Genomic DNA, 19929 nt, shown 5'->3' on the forward strand with positions numbered 1-19929 from the left:
GAGTCGCTTTTAAATATTTGAAAACTCGTGAAAATCTATAGTAGTTTGTAAAAAACCAGTGAGATCATGGATGAAACTCAAATAAAATTCGACAGTCTCGTATTCGTGGGCGAAATTCGTTTTCGAACGTGTCAAAAAAACACCTTGTTGTCGCGAAAAGGTTTAAAAAGAAAAACGTCTTCGTGAAATAAATATTAAAAAAAACAAAAACAGAAGGGAGTTTTACAATAATTGTAAAAATAATTAGTGATAAGTGACTACGCGTCATCGTATCTTCAAAAAGCTCAATGACTAAAAACAGATCGAAGGTAACGAATGTGAAGATTCATTACGAAATATTCATTTTCTTCGAAATGTTTGACAAAATTCTTTTTCCGACCGTTCAAAATTAATCGCTCAACGAAATATGTTTTTTTTTTTTTTTCACGATTTTTCGGTAATACTGTTCAGATCAAAGCTGGGGAAAATTTCACGCTTTTTTTGATAAATAAGTGTGAAGTATCCTCACGGATTTTCCTCAATTTTCCATAATTAAAAAAAAAAAAAAATAAATCGGATCTTTATTGCGCATCGCGTCTTCCCGAAGCGAGTCCTGCGAGTTGCAACAATTGTGTTACTGTGTGTGTGGCCAAAAGGTATTTCTTCCTTCAAACAATCTCCGTGCCAAAATTAAAAAAGCAAATAACAAAAAAAATCGAAAAAATCGAGCTACAAAAAAAACTGTGGAAATGAAAGTACAAATATTTGTTACATGTGAAGTTTATTGGTTGATGACTTTCAAAATACAACGCAGGGTCGTACACTGTGGTCAGATAGTTATTCTTTCTCACAAACATTCCAATACAAGATTATACTGATTATTTTCTTTTTATCGAATCTCTTTTATCTCTTTTTTTGTCGAATCGATTTTTTCTAAGAGAGCCAAACTTACGATCTCGGAGTATTTCTTTTTTTTTTTATTACCTTTTTTCAAGTAAACGAGAATAGTGAAAAGATGAAATAAAAATTTCCGCTGTATTTACGAACGTTTGCTATACAAGAAAAGAAAAAGAAGTAATTGTGACATCCGAAAATCGGGATTTCACCTTATTTTTTCTTCGTTTTTTTTTGTTTTATTCCTGTACGACTACACACACAACATACACATCGAGTCTCGAGTAAAACTACGTGTTTACGCTTAAATTCAAATCTTATAAACTTCGGCTTTTTCCATCATCTCGTTCAATTCTCCATTTTGTTTTTCGCCCTCTTTATATTACTCTTTCGCGTTCTTAAGCGTTCATGGTGCAATCTCCTCCGAGTTTTCGACACGGACAATCTGCACGATCTCGTAAAATGGACGAAAACGTAGTTTTCCAATTTTTTAATCCATTTTTTCAATTTTTAAGAACTCGATAAATTGAAGGGCGATGCTAAAATAAATCGTACCAATTGCCTGCGCTTAATTTCGCATGATCGACATTTATCAAGAAAAAGAGTGTCTCAAGTGAATTGAGAAAAAATTCATTATTTTGGGAGAAAAAGGAAAAACTCGCGACGTTTTACGAACCGAAGCAACGCGCAATTACTATTTTTTTTTTTTTTGGTTATTCATTTGATATTCTTTTCTCGAACAAACAAAAGCAAAATATTGTCACAAATTACACGCATTCAAAATCGCATTAATAATGCTTTTTTGTCAATTAATGATTTCCACACGAGTTTCAATTTCGAACAAGCAATTGACACGAGGGGAAAAAAAGATTGATTCGTTATTCATAAGTTATACTTATTCGGTAAAGCGAATGTTTTGGTGTTGTTTTTTTCCCGTTGTTGGTGATGTTCTTTCTTATTTTCAATTATTTCGAGTCCGTCTCCATTTTAACGGGAACCGCCGCAGCTTCCTCCGTTTTTTTATCCTTTTTTGAAGCCTCAATTTCTGTACCTTCACCATTACTATTGTCGCGTCTGCGTTTACGCGCAAAACGACCCTTGTATTTTGGGGGTGGGAGCTGTTCCATCCCCAGGACTTTGTGAATTTGACGGAAAGCCACGAGCCTTAACGCATGTTGCGCCGATGCCGTTATGTCTTCCCTCTGTTGCGCCGTCATATTGCCTATAGCGTCCGTCGGCTCTTTCTCGCAAGGATCCAATATTCCTGATATCCAATTTTTATTTCTTGTTATTTTCACTATTTATATATCGAGCATTAAACATTATTAATTTTGTATATGATCAGATTGCCAAAATCATCTGCGCGTTGTCACAATTTGTCGAACAATGATCAAAGGACACAAAAGACTTGCGTTCAAGAACGTCGATCGACTATGCAACAGGCTCAGTCTCGTCATCGATTTCATCATTTTGAGAAACTTTTTCAACAGCAGCACGTTCGAAGTTTTTTCTTTTTTATTGTTTTAAATAATTTTTCAACGTTATTTGTTGGATTTGTTGCTTACCCGGACTGCCCGGCAAAAGAATTCCTCCGGCAACGCACTCGAGAAGTCGACGCAGCGCTTCTCCAAGACTGAGCGGTCCTCCGGCGGTGCTGATTACTTTTTCAGTCAACAACTCCAATGCCTGTTGACAAAAATTAAATTTTCATGAGTACTTTATAACGAATGCGAGACTCCAACGACTGACTCGGAAACGACTCAACTCCTTTACTATTTGTCATATCTCCGAAATTCGATTGGGACTTATAAAGTTTGTGTCGTCAGAAATGATCATTGAATCCGAACTCTGTTCATTTAATTATGGAAAATCATTTAATACCGAACAAAATTTAAAGTCGTTTTCCACGCCGTTGCAGGGTTAACGTTCAGAAAAAAATCGATTGCCAAGGTCTAAAGGTCTAACGTAGTCGACTTACCCATGCGTTGAGAGGTCCCCACGTGGGTACACGATTGCACAGATCACGCATTATGCGAATAACCATAACACAGCTTTGAAGGGAGGTAGCCCTAGTCTGTTGAGGAGGAGTGAAAATGTGACGAGTTTTCGATTAACGCATGTGTTACTTCACAATTGTATATGATAAAAATAAGACTTTAGTTTCGCTTTGGACATAAAAATTTTCGTTTGACACACACCCTAAGCTAACTGGTTTGCTTTGTGTGGGCTTTAGCTATCCTCCCAGCCTCGTGCCTGTTTATTCCGTTAAACAAAATATTTCTAGCCCCATATCTCAATATTACCGGGTGTTTTACTTGCATCTTCGACAAAAATCCTTAAATTCTCAATAAAAATGATTGACACTCGTATCAGCGATTTGTGTCCATAGAATTGCGAAAGTGAACAATTTTCATGAATAAAATCTAACCGTACGAAAGTTGAAAATTGGAATTAATGAATTTATTATTAAAATTTTAAACACCCGGTATATACATACGACACCACTGTGTGTTTGTATCTCGTCTGTCTCTTTAATGTTCAACGGTGCTCGAAATGATTGATTCGTACGTAAACTACTATTTATATTTTTAGTGACTATTTTTCGTTCCTGATTGGAAATGTGAATGTTGAGCAAGTGCACTGCGTTCGGTCATTTTTCAAGACAGACCTAGAACAGACTCAGTCAAGGCTGTATTTTCACATCATTTTTCGTTTTTTTAATATCCAGAATAATTGATATTGGTTTTCTCTTCGCATTTACGATCACGTTCGTGAAAAAAATATAATAAATAAAAGTGAAATAATAACTGCGACGTTCGTTCAACGCAGGCTCGATTAATGATAAGAACAAAGAGAATACAAAAGGACTAATTAGAGATGAGCGATAAAAAACTACAAGGCTATTATTCTGGATGTTGTTGTTGGCTTATGGGAAAAATTCGAGCGGATGTAAATGCGATCGTAATTTCTTTAGAACTCGAGCGACATTTACATGAGCCGCTACGAATATCAAGTCAAGAATGATTGTTTCCTTTTGTTTGGCAAAATAATCCAGTAGCGAAGAACAGGCAATGGTAAAATTAAAAATGTCACAAGGCTGGAAGTTCTAAGACTGCTCTTTTCTTTCGTGTTTCTTTATCGTATTTTCCTCGTGCTTTGTTTTCGTTTCATTTCTTTTTTCAACTATGAACGAACAGAAAGATAAATAAGAGGACACTTGCACGCGTGTTGCGGTTCAGGATGTACGGAGAGAAGAAAAAAAATGAGAAAAATGTGACTTTAAGAAAAAAAATGTCACTCGAAACGATTTCTCTTTTCTTTTGGCTATTTTGACTCTTTTTTGTTTTTTTTTTTCGAACTGAGAGTTGTTTGATTCAAACCTGAAACCACTTGGCATGCCTGAGTGCAGCTAAAGCCTCCAAACACTTAGCCTTGGGAAGTACGTCTGGTGGGTCTGGTTTCGTCACGGCGGGCGTCGCGGGCGTTGTTTGCGATGGAGCAGCTCCCTGTTGCTGCTGTCCAGCATTATCTGAGATTCCAACATAGAAAGCACAACACGCTTAGACAACACTTAGAGTGTTTGATCATGCCCAGCTTGGGATTTTTTCTCTTTTCTTGTATTCAATTCTTCTATTTTACACCTCTTTATCCACAACTGCAGAAACGCGCTTATCAATGTCATTTCAACAAAGATTCATCGCGATTAAAATAAAAACATAAGTGTCGTCGAATACAGTACTTTGACAGAGATTGGCACCCTCCGTTTTTTTTCTTACTATTATTGGGTTTTCAATTCTTTTGAAATACGATTTTTAATTGATTGCAAAATTTATAGAAAATTAAAAGGGGGATTTAAAATTTATGGAGTGTAATTTCAATCAATGAACGTTTTCATAATGATAATTTAAAATTTTATGAAATTTTCGGTTTAGATAAAAGGAGAATAGGGAGAGAGAAATTGATTGGAAATTCTTTGAGAATTATCTTCCAGTAAGAAATGATTGGATTCTTAGCGATAGGAGTTGGCAGAAAATTGAAAGGAGGAGCACCTGTCAAATCGAGGAAGGGTTACAATCTCTGTGTAGCTGAGCTGAGACACGAATTTTTAATTTTATTTTCCTTTCCCAAGATCAATTAACGAAAAATATTAAAACTATAAAACGATAAAAATCAATTTATATATCTTCGATTTAAAATTCATGGCAAACAGCTTGGCTGATTATGCAAAGTATTCGACAGCGGATAGAGGGTTTTTCAATTCATGATTAACGCATGATCAAAAAGTCCATAGTTTATTGATTGCCTCAGCGTTGTTCTTTGGATTTCGAAAAAACTCGTCGATGTTCGCGATGTTGGAAAAAAAACATGAGTCCATCATTATTTTAAGTTTTTTTTTGCGAAATATAGCTGCGACGTGTTTCTTCAATGGAGAATCCAGTTAAGTAGTTTTCTAGTTCGATCCGAGTTACGTAAGGCGGAGTGAAAGAAGAAAAAGGTGAATTTCACAACAACGGAGCTGTTGTGACTTGGTTCGATTTTTTATCTTTTTTTTTTTCATTTTTTTTCTTTCGATAAAGGGAGTGTCGCGCGTGTTTGTATTACAACTTCGAAATACCGTTAAATGGTCGGAGTAGCTGTGGGTAAAAAATAGGTTAGAGAAGTATGATTAGAAAAACGGAATTGTCAGTTGGTCGTCCGTCTGCTGCTCTGCTTCACGTTTCTCACTTACCTGTTGATAAAAAAGTAAGAAAAAAAAAATACACGCATCTCGGGCCATGAAAAGAACAAATAAATGTCTAATAATCGGTAGCTCAAAGTTTCGAACCAAATTTCCTAAATAAAAACGTGGCGTTTTTCTCGTTAGGAATCCAATTTTTATCACGTTATCCTTTTCTTGGCCGTCATTAATTTTTTCAGAATTTATCGAATCACCTGCAGCTGGTGCGATTGGTTTGATTGTTTCACGCATCAGTGGACTCGTCAGAGTCACGCTGACCGTAACCGTTCCTCCGGAAACTGTGAGCGCCGCCGATTCCGGATGCTTTCCAACGTTGTACGTTTCGTCCGGTGCAACGATCTTCAATTGCCCTGGCAATATTTCTGCTACTTTGTTCAGTAACGTTCTACGCGAAATAAAAAATAAAAAAAAAAAAAATCATTTAGATGAATTTGAATGTTTAAACGATTGGCCATCAGAAATGGACGACAAAACAATTTGTTGTCTTAGAAAGAAAATCCGAAAACGACATTAACATTATGCGAAACTAAGTAGACTCACTTGGTAGGTTTCTCAGCGCAAAGAACGACGAGGCAAACGTGATTATCCCCGGAGAGAAGTAGACCTTTAGCGAGATTACCGACCCGCATAACGCTGCGTAAAACACGAGCGTCTTCCTTTTCGTTTTGAAAGGAGAAAAGATTTCCGTCGCTGCCATCTTCTTTGGTGGGGGCAGCGGGAGTCGGCGTTTTCTTTTTGTCAGTTTCTTCTTTTTTGGTTGCATCGGGAGTCGTCGCGTTAGATTCACTCGCGTTATTCGCTGGCGTTGCAGTGGTGTTTGCTGCTGGAGTGGTGCTAGGTGTGCTCGACGGAGTCGGAGTTTGAGTCACCGCCGGCGTTGTCGGAGCGCTTTTTTTACCTATCAAGTTCGAGATTCTTCATTGAGTAATAGTAGTTTAAAAAGGAATTTCGGGAAATAGATCACGTGATAACTTACTAGTTTCGGCCATCGTATCGGAGACGAATTTGAGAGCTTTCTCGGTGTGGGAGACGATTTTATGAACTGCCTGCAGCTCCTCCTCTTTGGGATAAATGGTGGAGTGATGAGTGGCGACGTGTTTATCATCGGAGGAGTCCGGACGTCTTTGAGGTCCTGGAAACATCATCATTGGCGGAGGTCCAGGGAAAGGTCGAGGCATGGGCGGAGCACCAGGTCCACGTCCGTATCTTCGGTACCATTCGTAATACTCGTATTCGTCCTCGTAACGTCGTCTCTCTTCCCAGTACATCATTTCATCATCGATCATTCTTCCCATCGGTCCCATAGGGCCTAATTGACTCATGTCCTCCCGACGCCTTGTGTATTCTTCTTTTATCTGTTGGCGACGATGTTTTTCTTCTTGCATTTTCCGCTGTTTCAAACTTGGTTTCATGTCCACTACCAAATCCGGATTAACTTTTTTCTTATAAGCGAATCTGTGACGTCTTCCCTTCATGTGCATGTCTTTTGCGTTCGGATCGTTGAAACGGCACTCGCACAATTTGCAATTGAAACTTATTATTTTACCATCTTCGGATTTATTCTCTTCGATATACTCTTGACCGACGGGCTGAGGATCTTTTTCATCGACGACCGTTTCCTCGGTCGTTGGCTCTTCTGCCACAGTCTCTTCTGCTTTCGGTTCTACCGCTTGAGCTGTGTTCACCGTTCCCAAATTTCCAGCTAATAAAATGGAATTAGAAGCGTGACTCGTAAGTAATACCGACATGATCCTATGTAAAAGTGATGAATATGTAGACGGAATTGAAGAATGATAAACTTACAGGCAACAAAGTTTATTTTGGGCGTAGCAGTGACGGTGGGTTTTTTAACGGTGGTTGCTTTCGCGACGACCGCTGGTTTTGGGTTGAGAACAGTCGGATCGGCGCTGGGTATTGGTTTCCCAAGTTTAGTGTGTAGTTTGACGACCTTTTGATGTTTGGTACCACGGATGTGAGCGGCATAGGCGTCATTTCCCGTACAGGTTACGTCACACAATTCGCAACGTAGTGAATTGGCGGCTCCGCGCGCCGGTGGCTGCTGCGGTACTTTCAACGAGGCTTCCTTCTTCTTGTGTTTTTGACCCTCCAAATGTTCCCGATACGTCTGAGGACCTGCACAGCTGATCTTGCAGACGTCACAGTAGTGAAGTTGCTGCGGTTTAGGCGGCTGCTTCGTGCGCATCGCTTTCATTCCACCTCCTCCGCCGGCTCCAAAACCTTTACGCCCGTAGCCCTGCCAACCTCCAGTCTTCTGGTTAGTCGAATTGCTGTTTGCACTCTGTTGGGCTACATACATTGTCGCAGCGCTATAAAGCGCTGCGTCGTAGCCGGAATACGTCGTACCCGCCGCTTCTAGGGGCAAATTAAATTGAAGCCTCAAACTTTGGAGGAGCCCAATTTTAGTCGTTTCGTTTTCTTTTTATTCAACTTTCCTTTCAAAGAGACTCGAACTCTTGATTCGTTACTCATTATTTTTAAGGCAGGCTTTTCAGGTAGAAATTTAATTGAAGCTTCAAATTTTCAAGAATGATTCCTCTGTGCTCAAGAGAACTACAATTTTCATTCCTTTACGTTTATCTGTTTTTTTTTTTTTTTCTTTCAAGAAACCTCCAAAACTTTAGAGCAATTCTAATTTTACAATACCCTCTCTAACTTCACGGCGGGGTGCGGAAATTTCAGGTACTCGTTCCAGGGTGTCGGGTCATCGGTTACTAATGTGCTTAGACAAGTGGCTTAATTTTTTTATTTCCATTATCGTCATGCATTTTTTTAAAAGACTTGGATGATTTTAAATCTCCCCCGACTCCTTGAATTTTTCCCTCAATTATTGTACAACTATTATCGTAGTGAAGTGTGCCTGATGCTCAAATTCAATCTCTGAGACAGAATCGTGTAATACAAAAAACCCAATAAATTCGTAGTACAAATCTCTTATTGAAGAAATCGATTGATTCGAGCATAACGCATCTTCTATAAAATATTTAAAAATCTAATTATACGTAGAGAAAAAAAAACAATTATTGTCGAGGTCATAAAAAAATAAAGAAAACTTACTATTTGTCGGAGGAGCCGGTGTGACAGCTGGTGTTGCAGGTGCAGTGTAGCCTGACGAATAGGTGGCGTTTTGAGTGGGATTGGATTGTTGATAAGCCGTACTAGAGGCTTGATAAGTTTTGGCTTGTCCGGTAGTGGTCACTTGTCGCGCTGTACCGGTGTAGGCGCTTGTCGTACTATATGCTGGCTTAGCTGCTTGATAGTGAGTCTCGGTGGTAGTGTAAGTCGCTGCTGCCGCTGCCGGCTGCTGATAATAAGTCTTAGTTGCGTCGTACGTTGCCGCTGGTGCAGTCCTTCCGTATCCGTAGTCGTAGGTCTGTGCCACCGTACCTGGGTTTGCGGCTATGGGGGAAAAAAGACCTAATAACGGATCGGTCAACGTTCTACCATTGCGTCGTCTTAAATACTGTTTTTTCTACAACTACGTAAAAAATAAAATTGGAGTGGGGACAAATGTGGAATGAATCGTTCGGTAATCCCTGATTGAGAGAAAAAAGATGAGAACATTTCAAAAGCAGTTATCAATTTGATGAATAAATAATTGTTTATTAATTTCTTTGATCTGCATAAAAATTTGTGAGATGAAAAAACATGTAAATGTATGACTGAACTATTGAGAGCACGCTAATTGGTAATCATTTTATTAGGCAAAAGCATGTGAATTTTACTAGCAGAAATTTTATTTCCTCGAAAATTCGGAACAAAAATGGCGTGGAACGGATTTTGATGATTCACAGGTTTTTTTTTTAAAGGAAAAAATAAAAAACGAGAGGAAGAAAATAGTAATGATTAAGAATTTAGGGACTTACCAGCGTAAGTAGTGCCGGTGGCGGCGGCGGCTGCTGCTGCCTGATAAGTTTCGTATCCCGTAGCGGCAGCGGTAGCAGGACGTTGAGTATAGGTAGCGGCGGTAGCCGCTGGGGTTACAGCATATCCCGCTTGTCCGGTTTGATAAGCGGCGGCACTCGTAGCTCTGTTAGCAAAAGAAACGCAGAGATTTTTTTTTCGTTCTCAAAAACGACGCGACACAAAAGTTCGATATAACGAATTGTTTGTCGTTGGAAAAAAAAAAAAAAAACAGATAGTGGCGTGAATGAAAATGAAAAAGAATGAGGAGTTCGATGATGCGCTCGCTGAGGACGTAAATAAGAAAAAAAACACACGGAAAGGTACAAAAAAAAGGGAGTAAAAATTAAACACGAGAAATGAAGTTCGATAGCACGATTAATGGCGGCCGAAGCCGGCGAATGATTCGCGTGGTTCGGCGACAACGCAAAAAAAACGGAGCACCGTACACTCTGACCTCGCATAAAAAAGATAAACTTAAAAAGATGGTGCTTAAAAGTAAAGTTCTTAATATATATGAAATTCAAGGCGATTTCGTACCCATATTGCGTTCCGCCGTGTGTAAAACCGAAATAATTGTTCTGAGCCATCCTTCCTCGCAGAGTATCCCGGAAAGAAGGACAATGGAGGAAGTCGTAGGGCGTGCCACGATTCTGCTACGGCGTCTTATGCCCGTCTCCTATTGGCAATTTCCTATGGAGCCGGGCGCAATGATCGCGCGCGCGCGAATGACGCGCCCTCACTGGTCGCTTCTTCGAGACACCGCGTGCGCGCGCGCGCCCCTCTCATTTACCACCAACACGACCCCAAAAAACTACCATTCGCGTATAATCAACCCATCGTACGTAGAATACTTCTAAGCGACATGATCCAATCAGAAAGAAAAAATAAAAAAAATAAAAAAGGGAAAAAGAATTCAACGAAACGTTGAATGGCGCACGCAAAAAACCGCATCAAACGAAAGAAAGCTAATATATTCCATGCTTTTTTTTCAAATATGTATTTTTTCCCACTTACTGCTAAGAATCCTCGAGCTATTTCGTTGCTCTCTCCGAACGATGCTTTTTTTAACACCAAATACTCTCGTCACCGGTCAATCGAATTCTCTGTCTTGTCCATATCCTCCAGCGTGCGCAATGCAACGATTGCCGGTGGCGTGTTCAACTGTACGTGGCGTGGGAGAAGATACATCACACTTCCGGTATGGCTTTTATCACAAATCTAATACCATAGTCAAGCTGATATTTCTAAGTGGATTTTTTTCATCCAAATTTGACCTAATTTATTAATGGAATCACATTCTTGAGAATCAGTTCGTCAATTCGTTCAATTCTTAAAGCGCATAACTATTATACTTAAGTTTATACGTTTTCAACCAAATGGGCAAGTTGGTAATTTGATTTTTCTTATCCGGAATGATCAACCAATCAGAATTCTTCCTCCATAGTGGCTTTCCGCATACCTACAACGCGCTTATCCGTTAAAAAAATACTATGACGAAAATCCCCAGAATTAAGTGTTTTCAGGTCTCGCACACACACATGCACAGGCGTAGTTTGCCTAGTCGCTAGTACAGTACAAATCTGTACTCGTTGTTACTCGAAAATTTGGTTGACTTTTGTGACCCGTTGAAAGTGTTGTGATTTGTCAAAAGCTGCGCGAGTGTATGAAAATAATAAAAGACATAAATCAATCATAAATAAAATTGTGAAAAAATTTACAAATGGTATTTTTTCGTATAAAAGATAAATATTTCATACACCAAATGAAATCTGCGATTCTAGCCTAAATAAATGACCAATTGTTGGAAAAATTTTGCACGTCAACGTTTTCTCACAAAAATCGTCATATCCAAGAAACCTAAAGTTTCTTTCAATTCGTGATATAATAATTGATGGAAGAGTCGGAACAAATAGAACGAGGATAGTGTTTTGCACGGTGTAGGAAAATAGTGTATTCTTTAGTTAATTTTCGTATTTGGTGTCTTATTTAATGATACTGGACTACGAGCATCGTGAAACGGAGCGCAAAAGTTCTAAAATGCCATGCTGGTATTATGAGAAAAAAGAATTGAGGAACACTCCTTCGATACAAGATGGAATTGATTATGAGACCGAATGTCGCTATCGCAAGGAAGGAGCACGATTTATCATTGACACCGGAACCAAAATGGATCTCGGTTATAACACAATGGCCACCGGAGTTGTTTATTTTCACAGATTTTACATGTTCCACTCGTTCAAAAATTTTCCACGTTACGTAAGTAGATTTTCATGATTTTAGCAATCGTAGTCCTCATGCTCTTCGGAAAAATTACTCAATTGGCAACCTCAAATTGTTCTGTAGGTGACAGCATGTTGCTGTTTATTTTTAGCAGGTAAGGTTGAAGAAACTCCCAAAAAGTGCAAAGATATCATCAAAACCGCCAAGACTTTACTCACCGAGCAAAAGTTTACAACTTTCGGTGAAGATCCTAAAGTGAGTTGAGTAAAAATGTAATAGAAAAATGATTGTTTGAGTTATCGAGTTCTCATTTCATTGTATCTCTAGCCCTTAATTTGTATTTATTCACCTAAATCTCTCATTTAATTTCCATTCACTCAAAGTATATCATAAATCTGAATGGATGACTGTTGATTTGCAGATTCATCAGTATAAAAATATAATGTATCTGTTTACAGGAAGAGGTAATGACTTTGGAGAGAATACTTCTCCAAACAATCAAGTTTGACCTTCAAGTCGAGCATCCTTATAGTTATCTGTTGAAATATGCAAAATGCTTAAAAGGTCAGTTTTGTTAAACAGTCTGTTTTCAGGAATGTGTATGAAATTATACGAATTTTGAATTCTAAAAGATTTATTGAGAATCCTTTGTGCAGGTGACAAAAGCAAGTTGCAGAAAATGGTACAGATGGCTTGGACTTTTGTAAACGATAGGTGAGTCTCCCTCAATGAACTTTCAATTACCTACATATGGATTATTCCATGTTTTGTTTCTGATTCAGGATTTTTGTATCACAAAATGGAAATTTATTTTTAGCTTGTGTACGACTCTGTCCCTGCAGTGGGAACCAGAAATAATAGCTGTCGCTCTCATGTACTTGGCTGGAAAACTCAGTAAATTCGAGGTGGTAGATTGGAACGGTCGACAACCAAAGCATTTGCGTTGGTGGGATATGTTTGTGGAGGACGTGACAATGGATCTTCTGGAGGGTGAGAGAAACTACAAATAACCTGAACATTGATATTCAGCATTATTTCGAACTTCGATATCACTGATATTTTGTTTTCATTGGGTTTTAGATATTTGCCACCAAGTACTCGATCTTTACTCACAGGCAAACAATGTTCAGCTCCCAGATTCACCGCCCCTCGTACCATCCAATGAAACGAACAGAGAACGTATCGTAGTCCCACCCACGATAGAAACTGCTCCAAGTACACCCAATGGTTCGTCCTTATTTCCTACTTTGCCCATTAAAAACCTAAAAAAAGGTATAAAAAACAACACATATTTATATGAATATTATAATGCAAATTGATTATTTAGGGTAGTAGTCCCGCCAAAGCGCGTCTCTTAAAGAATTGAAAAAAGTGTTACACATTTGAAACATTATCATGTAAATACACACTGAATTACTACAAGATCCCTTTCCATCCCATATTCGAGATATTGGAGATCGCAGATTGCACAGTCTTGAGTGTCTTTTATCAGGACCAGTAAAAAACTCCACCTTCAACTTTATTTTATTTCAGTAGCTATTTGCAGAGAATTATACGATGAAAGTTGTTGAAAAATTACAAGAATTTCAAGCCTTAGGTTCAAAGACAACTTTCCCAAAAGTTTGTTTTTGCTTTACTGTAAACTGTAACTGTTACTGTGGCGGGTTTATTACCTTAGATTCTGAAGAAACATTCAAAAAGAAAAATTGAATAATTTAGCGAACTGAGACTATTCTGGAAAATTGGCTTATTTTACACTTTGAAAAAATGATTTACAGCTGCGACTCCAAGTAAAGTGGCGAAAATAGAAACACCAACAGTGGCTGCGAACGGATGTGCACCTCCGGAACCGATCGAGGTTGTTCAAGCAGTTGAAATACCACCAACGCATTTCCCACCGTATCCACCAAATTTTACCCCAGCCGGTACAAGTTATCCAGCCGTATTTCCGCCAACGAATATATCGGTTCCCCCGCCACCAGTAAACACGATGAACCACATTGTTTCGGCGATGCGTCATTTGGGAGCCTCTGGCTCAATCCGATCTAATCCACCGACTCCAACATCCGGTCAACCTTTTCAGCCTTATGGTTATCAAGCAAATGCAACGTATTTTCCTGCAGCTAATGCCGCCCCACCCGTTACAGTTCAACGACCGTATTATCCCCCACAACCCTGAACAATGTACCCAAATACAAAAATATACACTATTTGTACTATTGATTCGGATTTTTCTTTTTTTTAACCACCTTTTCTCAAATAACAATTTGAATTTTCAATGGTTACAAGCTTCATTTTTGAGGAATTTATTTTTCTGACTTTCTCAATCTATTCGATCAAGAGATACAAAATCCGTATAAATAAAAAATTCATATTTTATTACTGTTCAACACAATTTATCATTTAGTTAACAAAAAAACAAATTATATTTTGTTTATATGAAACTTTGAGGAATTTGAACACATCCCATCCTATTTTTTCTTTTTATTGATAAATTAAGGAGGGTGGATCGCGACGATACAATGTTGCCATGCTAAACCACGTTAAAAATATAAAGAATTTCAAAATGATAAGAATTTAATAAAATTTGGTAAATGTATTCTTTAAAAATATACGAGACAATATGAATTTTTTTAGATTTTTTTACCACAGAGCTCTCGAGTAATTGAACACTAAAGTTCACGTGTATAAGCATAGAGTTTACATATATACAGTTATACATCTCGTGCATAAGAACTTCGATTTAACGCTCAATTATTCGATAACCATGTGGTAAAAAAATTTGAAAAAAATTGTATTTGTATATTTGATGCCAAAGAATGTTGTCACCAAATTTTATCAAATTCTGATTATTTTGATTTCGTGATCCACCCTCCTTAACTGGATACAGAAAAAAGAATGACATTGTTTGAGGACAATAAAACAGCTGAATATTCAAGTATACAATTTTAGCTTATTGTTGTCAAAAGTTGTGGAGTCAGGCTCGATTTTTGGTATAGGGTATTTTGTGACCTTTGCAAAAAGTTTCAGCATTGCTTTCCTCTTCTCAATGTTATACGCGTCCTCGGACACGTACAGAATGTAGAGTATCGCTGGAATGTCTAACATTTCTGTCAATCCTATCACTGCAAAGAAGATTTTCATTTATCATTTAGAAATACAATTGAAGATTTATTTTAACATTCTTTCAGAGATATAAGACAGTTAATGATAATAATAATTCGATTATGGTATGTAATTATTCATAAATTTTGTGATGATAATTACCACCAGCAGCAACACCCACAATGTAATTAGGATTTTTCAGTGCTGACACTTTATTCGATTCAATCTCTTTGCCTTTCTGATTGCTCAACGATCTCCACAGAGTTGGTTCATTTATGTTGTTTGCCTCGAAGTTAGCTAGCTCATACATTTTTGTCTCCGTAAAAACAAAAACTCTTTCAGATTTTTTGATTGTGTCAGAAATCTAGGAAAAAATAAAATGCATTGGAAAGTAAAAATAATAATTAAATTGGGTAGATTTTTCAAAGAGTAAGAAATACGAAAATTATAATAAAATGGTCATTGATACTCACTGTTTCTACAAATCTTCCAGCACATGTAATGTCAATGGATTGAGCAATATGACAAACGTAGATGTCATTATCAAGTTTGTAAAAAGCTGCCACATTAAATTCTTCTGAGCTGTTGATGGTACAAACTTTTTCTGCATTTGATATTATGTATCTGTTCATAATATCTGCAAAGTGAATTCATCAGCATCAATTCAATAACAATAATAAACTTATAATTGGAATTAAACTCAATAACGAGAAGAAACTTGCCAGTTCCAACATTTCCAGAAATAATGACAAAAGTCTTTATCGATTTTGGTAAATCCTCTGAAGATTCGAGACTAAACGTTCTAAATCCATGTAATGCATTTGTTCATTAGTAAAAATTCAAGTAAAAAAAAAGATAAAGTCAACGAATAGGTTATGTATTGCTGCAAACTTACGGATACGTTATCGGCTCTTCATCGAGATCCTCCGGTCCCCAAAAAGCTCTTGAAATCGGGTCTTCGTAACCACCAAATTCGTTCATGATATTTAATTACGAATGTCGCTTGGAATTTTAATTTAAAACAGAAGTCAAAACGTGCTTGTCATTCAACAAGAACAAGCTTAATTGATTTAAACTGATTCCAAGACACGCTCTTGTAACGTAGCTTCCGATTTTTCAATTGTGACAATTCAATGCGTTTTTTATACGTCTAAACCTTTAGTCGTGAAAAATTCTTAAAGCATAGTGGATTAAAAAAATGTTTGTAATGTTTACGTTTTCGCCAGGAAATTTTGTGCCGATTTTAGTGGGAACATGTTCCCAGCGTTAGTCGTATCCAGCGGCGCTGCCGTCGGCATACCATTCTCGCTCTCACTTCTCTCATGGGCTTATACGGTGGTAGACATTTTTAAAATGATTTATTTTCATGGTACAGTCGTTGCTTTTGGTAGAATTGATATGTGGTGTAATTGTGCAATCGAAATTAAATTAATTTTTCAAAATGAGTTTTTATAAATTTGGTGGAGTTTTTACGGGGTAGTATTTGATCATATAGTAGAAAATATTCTGAAGTTGATTTGCTGAGTATAAATGGATTTCGGTATAGATGTTTCTGATAGAATTGAATTTTGGTAGAAATTTTTCTGGTAAAAATGTAAATGTGCCAATAAATACAATTAAGTCCTGTTCTCGATTATCAACAAATTTGAGAATCTTTGGCGTCGAATCTCTTTTATCGACGAAAACGACCGTAGCGATATCTGTGCTTAACATTTGGAACTAGATCCTAATGTTAAGCTAGGTTCTTGAGTCCTAGTGTTTTTTCGGACAATCTCCACTCTACTTGACTCTACCCAATCTTCCCGCCTGTTCCCGCCGTTATCCGTTGAACCGGTATAGGTTAGAATACTCATAATCGAATTTGGGAGAAGCAAAGGGACGAAAAACGGGCAGCGACCACGTTGTTCCGAATCGGCGTCAATATTAGTTATACATTTTTTTAAAATAATTACTATAATTTGTGACTCAATTTTTGAATAATCGAAAATATTTGTCAATTATTGCTGTTCTTTAACAGCTATATTTGTTATGTGGTGAAATAAAATAATTAACATGGCTAAGAAAAATACACGTGTACCGCGTAAGCGATCACATTCTCATTCCGTTGAGAAGATCGTTAAGCCCGAAGCATTCACTAAAAAAGTGAAAAAACGTAAAGCTCTCGTTATTGCTCAGGAAATAAAGTTTGCTCGATTACTCGCAAACAATGATAAAAAGGTTAGAGATAAAATGCTCAAGAATCTTAAGAAATGGTTGACAGTACGGTCCGAAAGTTCTTTCGGTAAGTTTGGCATTTTATGAAGTCATTTTTCCCCATCCAATTTTTCTTCCATCATTAACCGTTTTTCCCATCTAATGAGTTTATTGCCAGCTTTCTATTAATCATTGTTGACAATACGACTCGTTTGTTTCTTACATTCCTCATTTCGTTAATTTATTGCTGTTTCTTTGGAATTACATTTTTTCTCAGATCTGTTATTTAGAACCATTCTTTGACAGCTTTCACAGAAGCCGATTTTATGAGATTATGGAAGGGTCTATTTTATTGCATGTGGATGTCAGACAAGCCACTTGTTCAAGAAGAATTAGCCGAATCTCTTAGCAATATTGTCCATTGCTTTGATTCTATGGAAACCGCGCTACTTTATACAAAATGTACCTTAAAAACACTTGCCATTGAGTGGTTTGGCATCGATCGTTTCAGACTGGATAAATTTCAAATGGTGAGTTTTTTTTTTCAAACATTCGGTTCCCAAAACTTAATTTATAATGCTGAAGTATTTTTCCTTTTTCTCTCTGGTACAATAGTTAGTGAGGAGGATAATTAGACAAACATTTGTGATGTGCCGCCTGAAATCCTGGGACAGAGAATGGACCAAAGGCTCTGCTTCCATAATAGAGAATATTTTATTGGATCCAAAAACATGTTTGGGATTCAGTTTACATTTAACGGAATTGTATATGGAAGAATTAGCAAAGGTAATTTTGAAATTTCAATAAATATTCTTTATCCCACTTTTATCATATATTTTTATATATGATGTTATTATATCTTATCATTTATGGCACAATTATAGATTGGCGGTGGATCTATACTCCCCGAGAACGTTACAGATTTGCTCAGGCCTTTTGCAATACATTTGGCTTCGATGGAGGATGAGCGACAAATCAGGCATGTTATGAAACATATTTTCCGGTATCTTATTTTTCAGTCTGATGTCGGTATGGATTACATGGAAAAATTTGATGCCTGGCGACAAGTAAGCAGTCACCATATGTACCAGAAGAACAAACGTTTTTGTTATTCAATCAGATAATTGCAGTTGATGTTTTTTACAGGCAGGTTTTCCGTGTAAAAATATCGATCAAATGCAAAAAGTCGAGCTTGACGATAGAGAACAAGAGGTAGAAGATGAAAGCAGTGAGAGTGTTCAATCTCAGACTGCTGAACAGAAACCTCTTGATCCGAGAGCTGGACGAGTCGATGTTGAACTCCCTCAATTACCATTCGATCCTTCAGCTATAGCCGAACTCTTACAAGAATACAAGTTTAATCCAAAATCGACAACTAAAACACGCCGACAAATGATGCGGTTGATCAGAGAGTGAGTCAGTTACATCTATCAACTTTGAATTTTTATTATCTGAGGTAGAATTTTGTTAGATTCATTTTCGTTGTTAAGAAATCGTTTGTAGTTAAAACTCCATGAGTATTGACAAACAACGTTTATTTTTATGTTTTAGATTTTCTGAGCTGTCCAAGGGAATAATGCCACTGGGCATCAAAGAAGTAGTTCTTCCACAGAAAAAGAGTTCTGACATGAACTCTAAAAAAGCGGCTTATCGTTTGTTGGAATTTGAAAAAGAGTTGCATTCGGACACTATACGTCGTAAGCGAAAAAGAAAGCAGATTTTACCGATTGATGAGGACGAAAACGGAGAGGGTTTCGAGAACACGTTTACTCCGATAAACGAGGATGAGCTTGAGACAAATGGGTTCGATAGAGAAGAAGAAGAAGAGAAGGAGGAAGAAGAGGATAATAACGAAAAGGAGTTTGGAGCGAACGATGACAAAAATCTTCACAAGAATAAAAAGAATAAACAAAAGTTGAAAAATAAATTCCTCTTAGAATCCGAAGCGACAAATAAATTAGCGGCGAAAAAGCAGAAAAAGAGCAAAAAAACGAATTTGAAAAACGTTGAAGGAACTTTATCGATAACAGAAAATAGGGAAGACGACAAACAATTATCTGTGAACACAAATTTCAAACTAAAAAGTAAGAAAACAAAGACGAAAAAATTGCAAAATGCAATTAACTATTTAAATAAAAAATTCTTGAATCGCTCGTCCGAGGATATTACTCCGACAAAAACGAAGAAATCTCGACGGAGTATCGAGACTGTTTGGGATATTTCTAACAATGACGATCCACCTACGCCCACCATGTCGCCCACTTCAAAACCCACGAGTCCCCCTCCAAAGTCTCCGCCCCGAGAAAAAACAATCGTCAATGAAACGAATACGATCGGGGTGAAAGAATCTTCCAGCAGTCTTAGCAAAGAAAAAATTAAACAAATTCCATGGCTGCATCCTGTCCTCACGAAATTGGAGGATGAAAATCCGGTAAATAAGAATTTATTCACTCTTTCAATATCCATCAATCACATTGATCGAACTCTTCGTTTTTTATCTCCTTTACAGAAGTTCCAAACTCCGAATAAAACACAACCGACGGTTGTGCAGAACAACAGCGGTTCAAGTGCAAAGAAACGAGTTAAAATAATGTTGCGTCACAATACGGCACAGCACACCTCCGAATACATTCGTCAATTACGTCAGAGCCCGGCAATACCTTACGACGCTAATCGGAAACCATTGTCAGGAGTTCTTAAGCCGAGTCCTTTGTCCAGTCCGGTCAATCCGTTTTATAAGAAAGCGTAGAATATCTTCGCCGTATTGTTCTGCCTTAGACGAAAGTGAGACAAACGTCGAATAAAGTATGTCAAGAATGGAAAAGCTCATCTTCCAGATCTTATTTATTTCTCGTTATTCAGGTAGTTTGGCATAA

At 37.5% G+C, this 19929-nt stretch overlaps 4 protein-coding genes across 8 annotated transcripts; 2 read left to right on the top strand and 2 right to left on the bottom strand.

Moving 5' to 3' along the window:
• Positions 1-743: 743 nt before the first annotated feature.
• On the bottom strand, positions 744-10206 carry Zn72D (Zinc-finger protein 72D). 3 transcript variants are annotated; one of them, XM_043420906.1, is made up of 11 exons: positions 10073-10206; positions 9496-9659; positions 8687-9028; positions 7415-7984; positions 6588-7313; positions 6152-6509; positions 5806-5996; positions 4254-4402; positions 2852-2947; positions 2439-2559; positions 744-2137 (listed from the first exon to the last, which is right to left on the bottom strand). In XM_043420906.1, the coding sequence occupies exons 1-11, from the start codon at positions 10120-10122 to the stop codon at positions 1839-1841; spliced, it is 3066 nt and encodes a 1021-aa protein (XP_043276841.1). In that variant the 5' UTR covers positions 10123-10206; the 3' UTR covers positions 744-1838. The 3 variants fall into 3 exon arrangements, with proteins under 3 accessions (XP_043276841.1, XP_043276842.1, XP_043276840.1); XM_043420907.1 differs by having other exon boundaries at positions 7415-7873; positions 8687-9046; XM_043420905.1 differs by having other exon boundaries at positions 8687-9046.
• Positions 10207-10617: 411 nt separating this feature from the next.
• Positions 10618-13978, top strand: CycK (cyclin K). 3 transcript variants are annotated; one of them, XM_043420914.1, is made up of 8 exons: positions 10618-10733; positions 11059-11791; positions 11879-12010; positions 12214-12319; positions 12412-12469; positions 12573-12745; positions 12836-13027; positions 13534-13978. In XM_043420914.1, exons 2-8 carry the CDS (start codon positions 11525-11527, stop codon positions 13932-13934), a joined length of 1329 nt encoding a protein of 442 aa, XP_043276849.1. In that variant the 5' UTR covers positions 10618-10733; positions 11059-11524; the 3' UTR covers positions 13935-13978. The 3 variants fall into 3 exon arrangements, with proteins under 3 accessions (XP_043276849.1, XP_043276848.1, XP_043276850.1); XM_043420913.1 differs by lacking the exon at positions 10618-10733 and having other exon boundaries at positions 10766-11791; XM_043420915.1 differs by lacking the exon at positions 10618-10733 and having other exon boundaries at positions 10766-11791; positions 12836-12982.
• Positions 13979-14533: 555 nt separating this feature from the next.
• PSMG1 (Proteasome assembly chaperone 1) lies at positions 14534-16143 on the bottom strand. Its single transcript, XM_043420940.1, has 5 exons — positions 15756-16143; positions 15583-15662; positions 15334-15497; positions 15023-15224; positions 14534-14880 (listed from the first exon to the last, which is right to left on the bottom strand). Exons 1-5 carry the CDS (start codon positions 15839-15841, stop codon positions 14690-14692), a joined length of 723 nt encoding a protein of 240 aa, XP_043276875.1. The 5' UTR covers positions 15842-16143; the 3' UTR covers positions 14534-14689.
• A 532-nt stretch (positions 16144-16675) lies between these two features.
• Positions 16676-19877, top strand: Nnp-1 (Ribosomal RNA processing protein 1 homolog Nnp-1). The gene is made up of 7 exons (XM_043422340.1): positions 16676-17141; positions 17360-17583; positions 17669-17839; positions 17938-18120; positions 18200-18465; positions 18605-19484; positions 19563-19877. The coding sequence occupies exons 1-7, from the start codon at positions 16913-16915 to the stop codon at positions 19800-19802; spliced, it is 2193 nt and encodes a 730-aa protein (XP_043278275.1). The 5' UTR covers positions 16676-16912; the 3' UTR covers positions 19803-19877.
• Positions 19878-19929: the final 52 nt, after the last annotated feature.

This window comes from Venturia canescens, chromosome 6 (assembly GCF_019457755.1).
Source record: "Venturia canescens isolate UGA chromosome 6, ASM1945775v1, whole genome shotgun sequence".
Lineage (NCBI taxonomy): Eukaryota > Metazoa > Arthropoda > Insecta > Hymenoptera > Ichneumonidae > Venturia > Venturia canescens.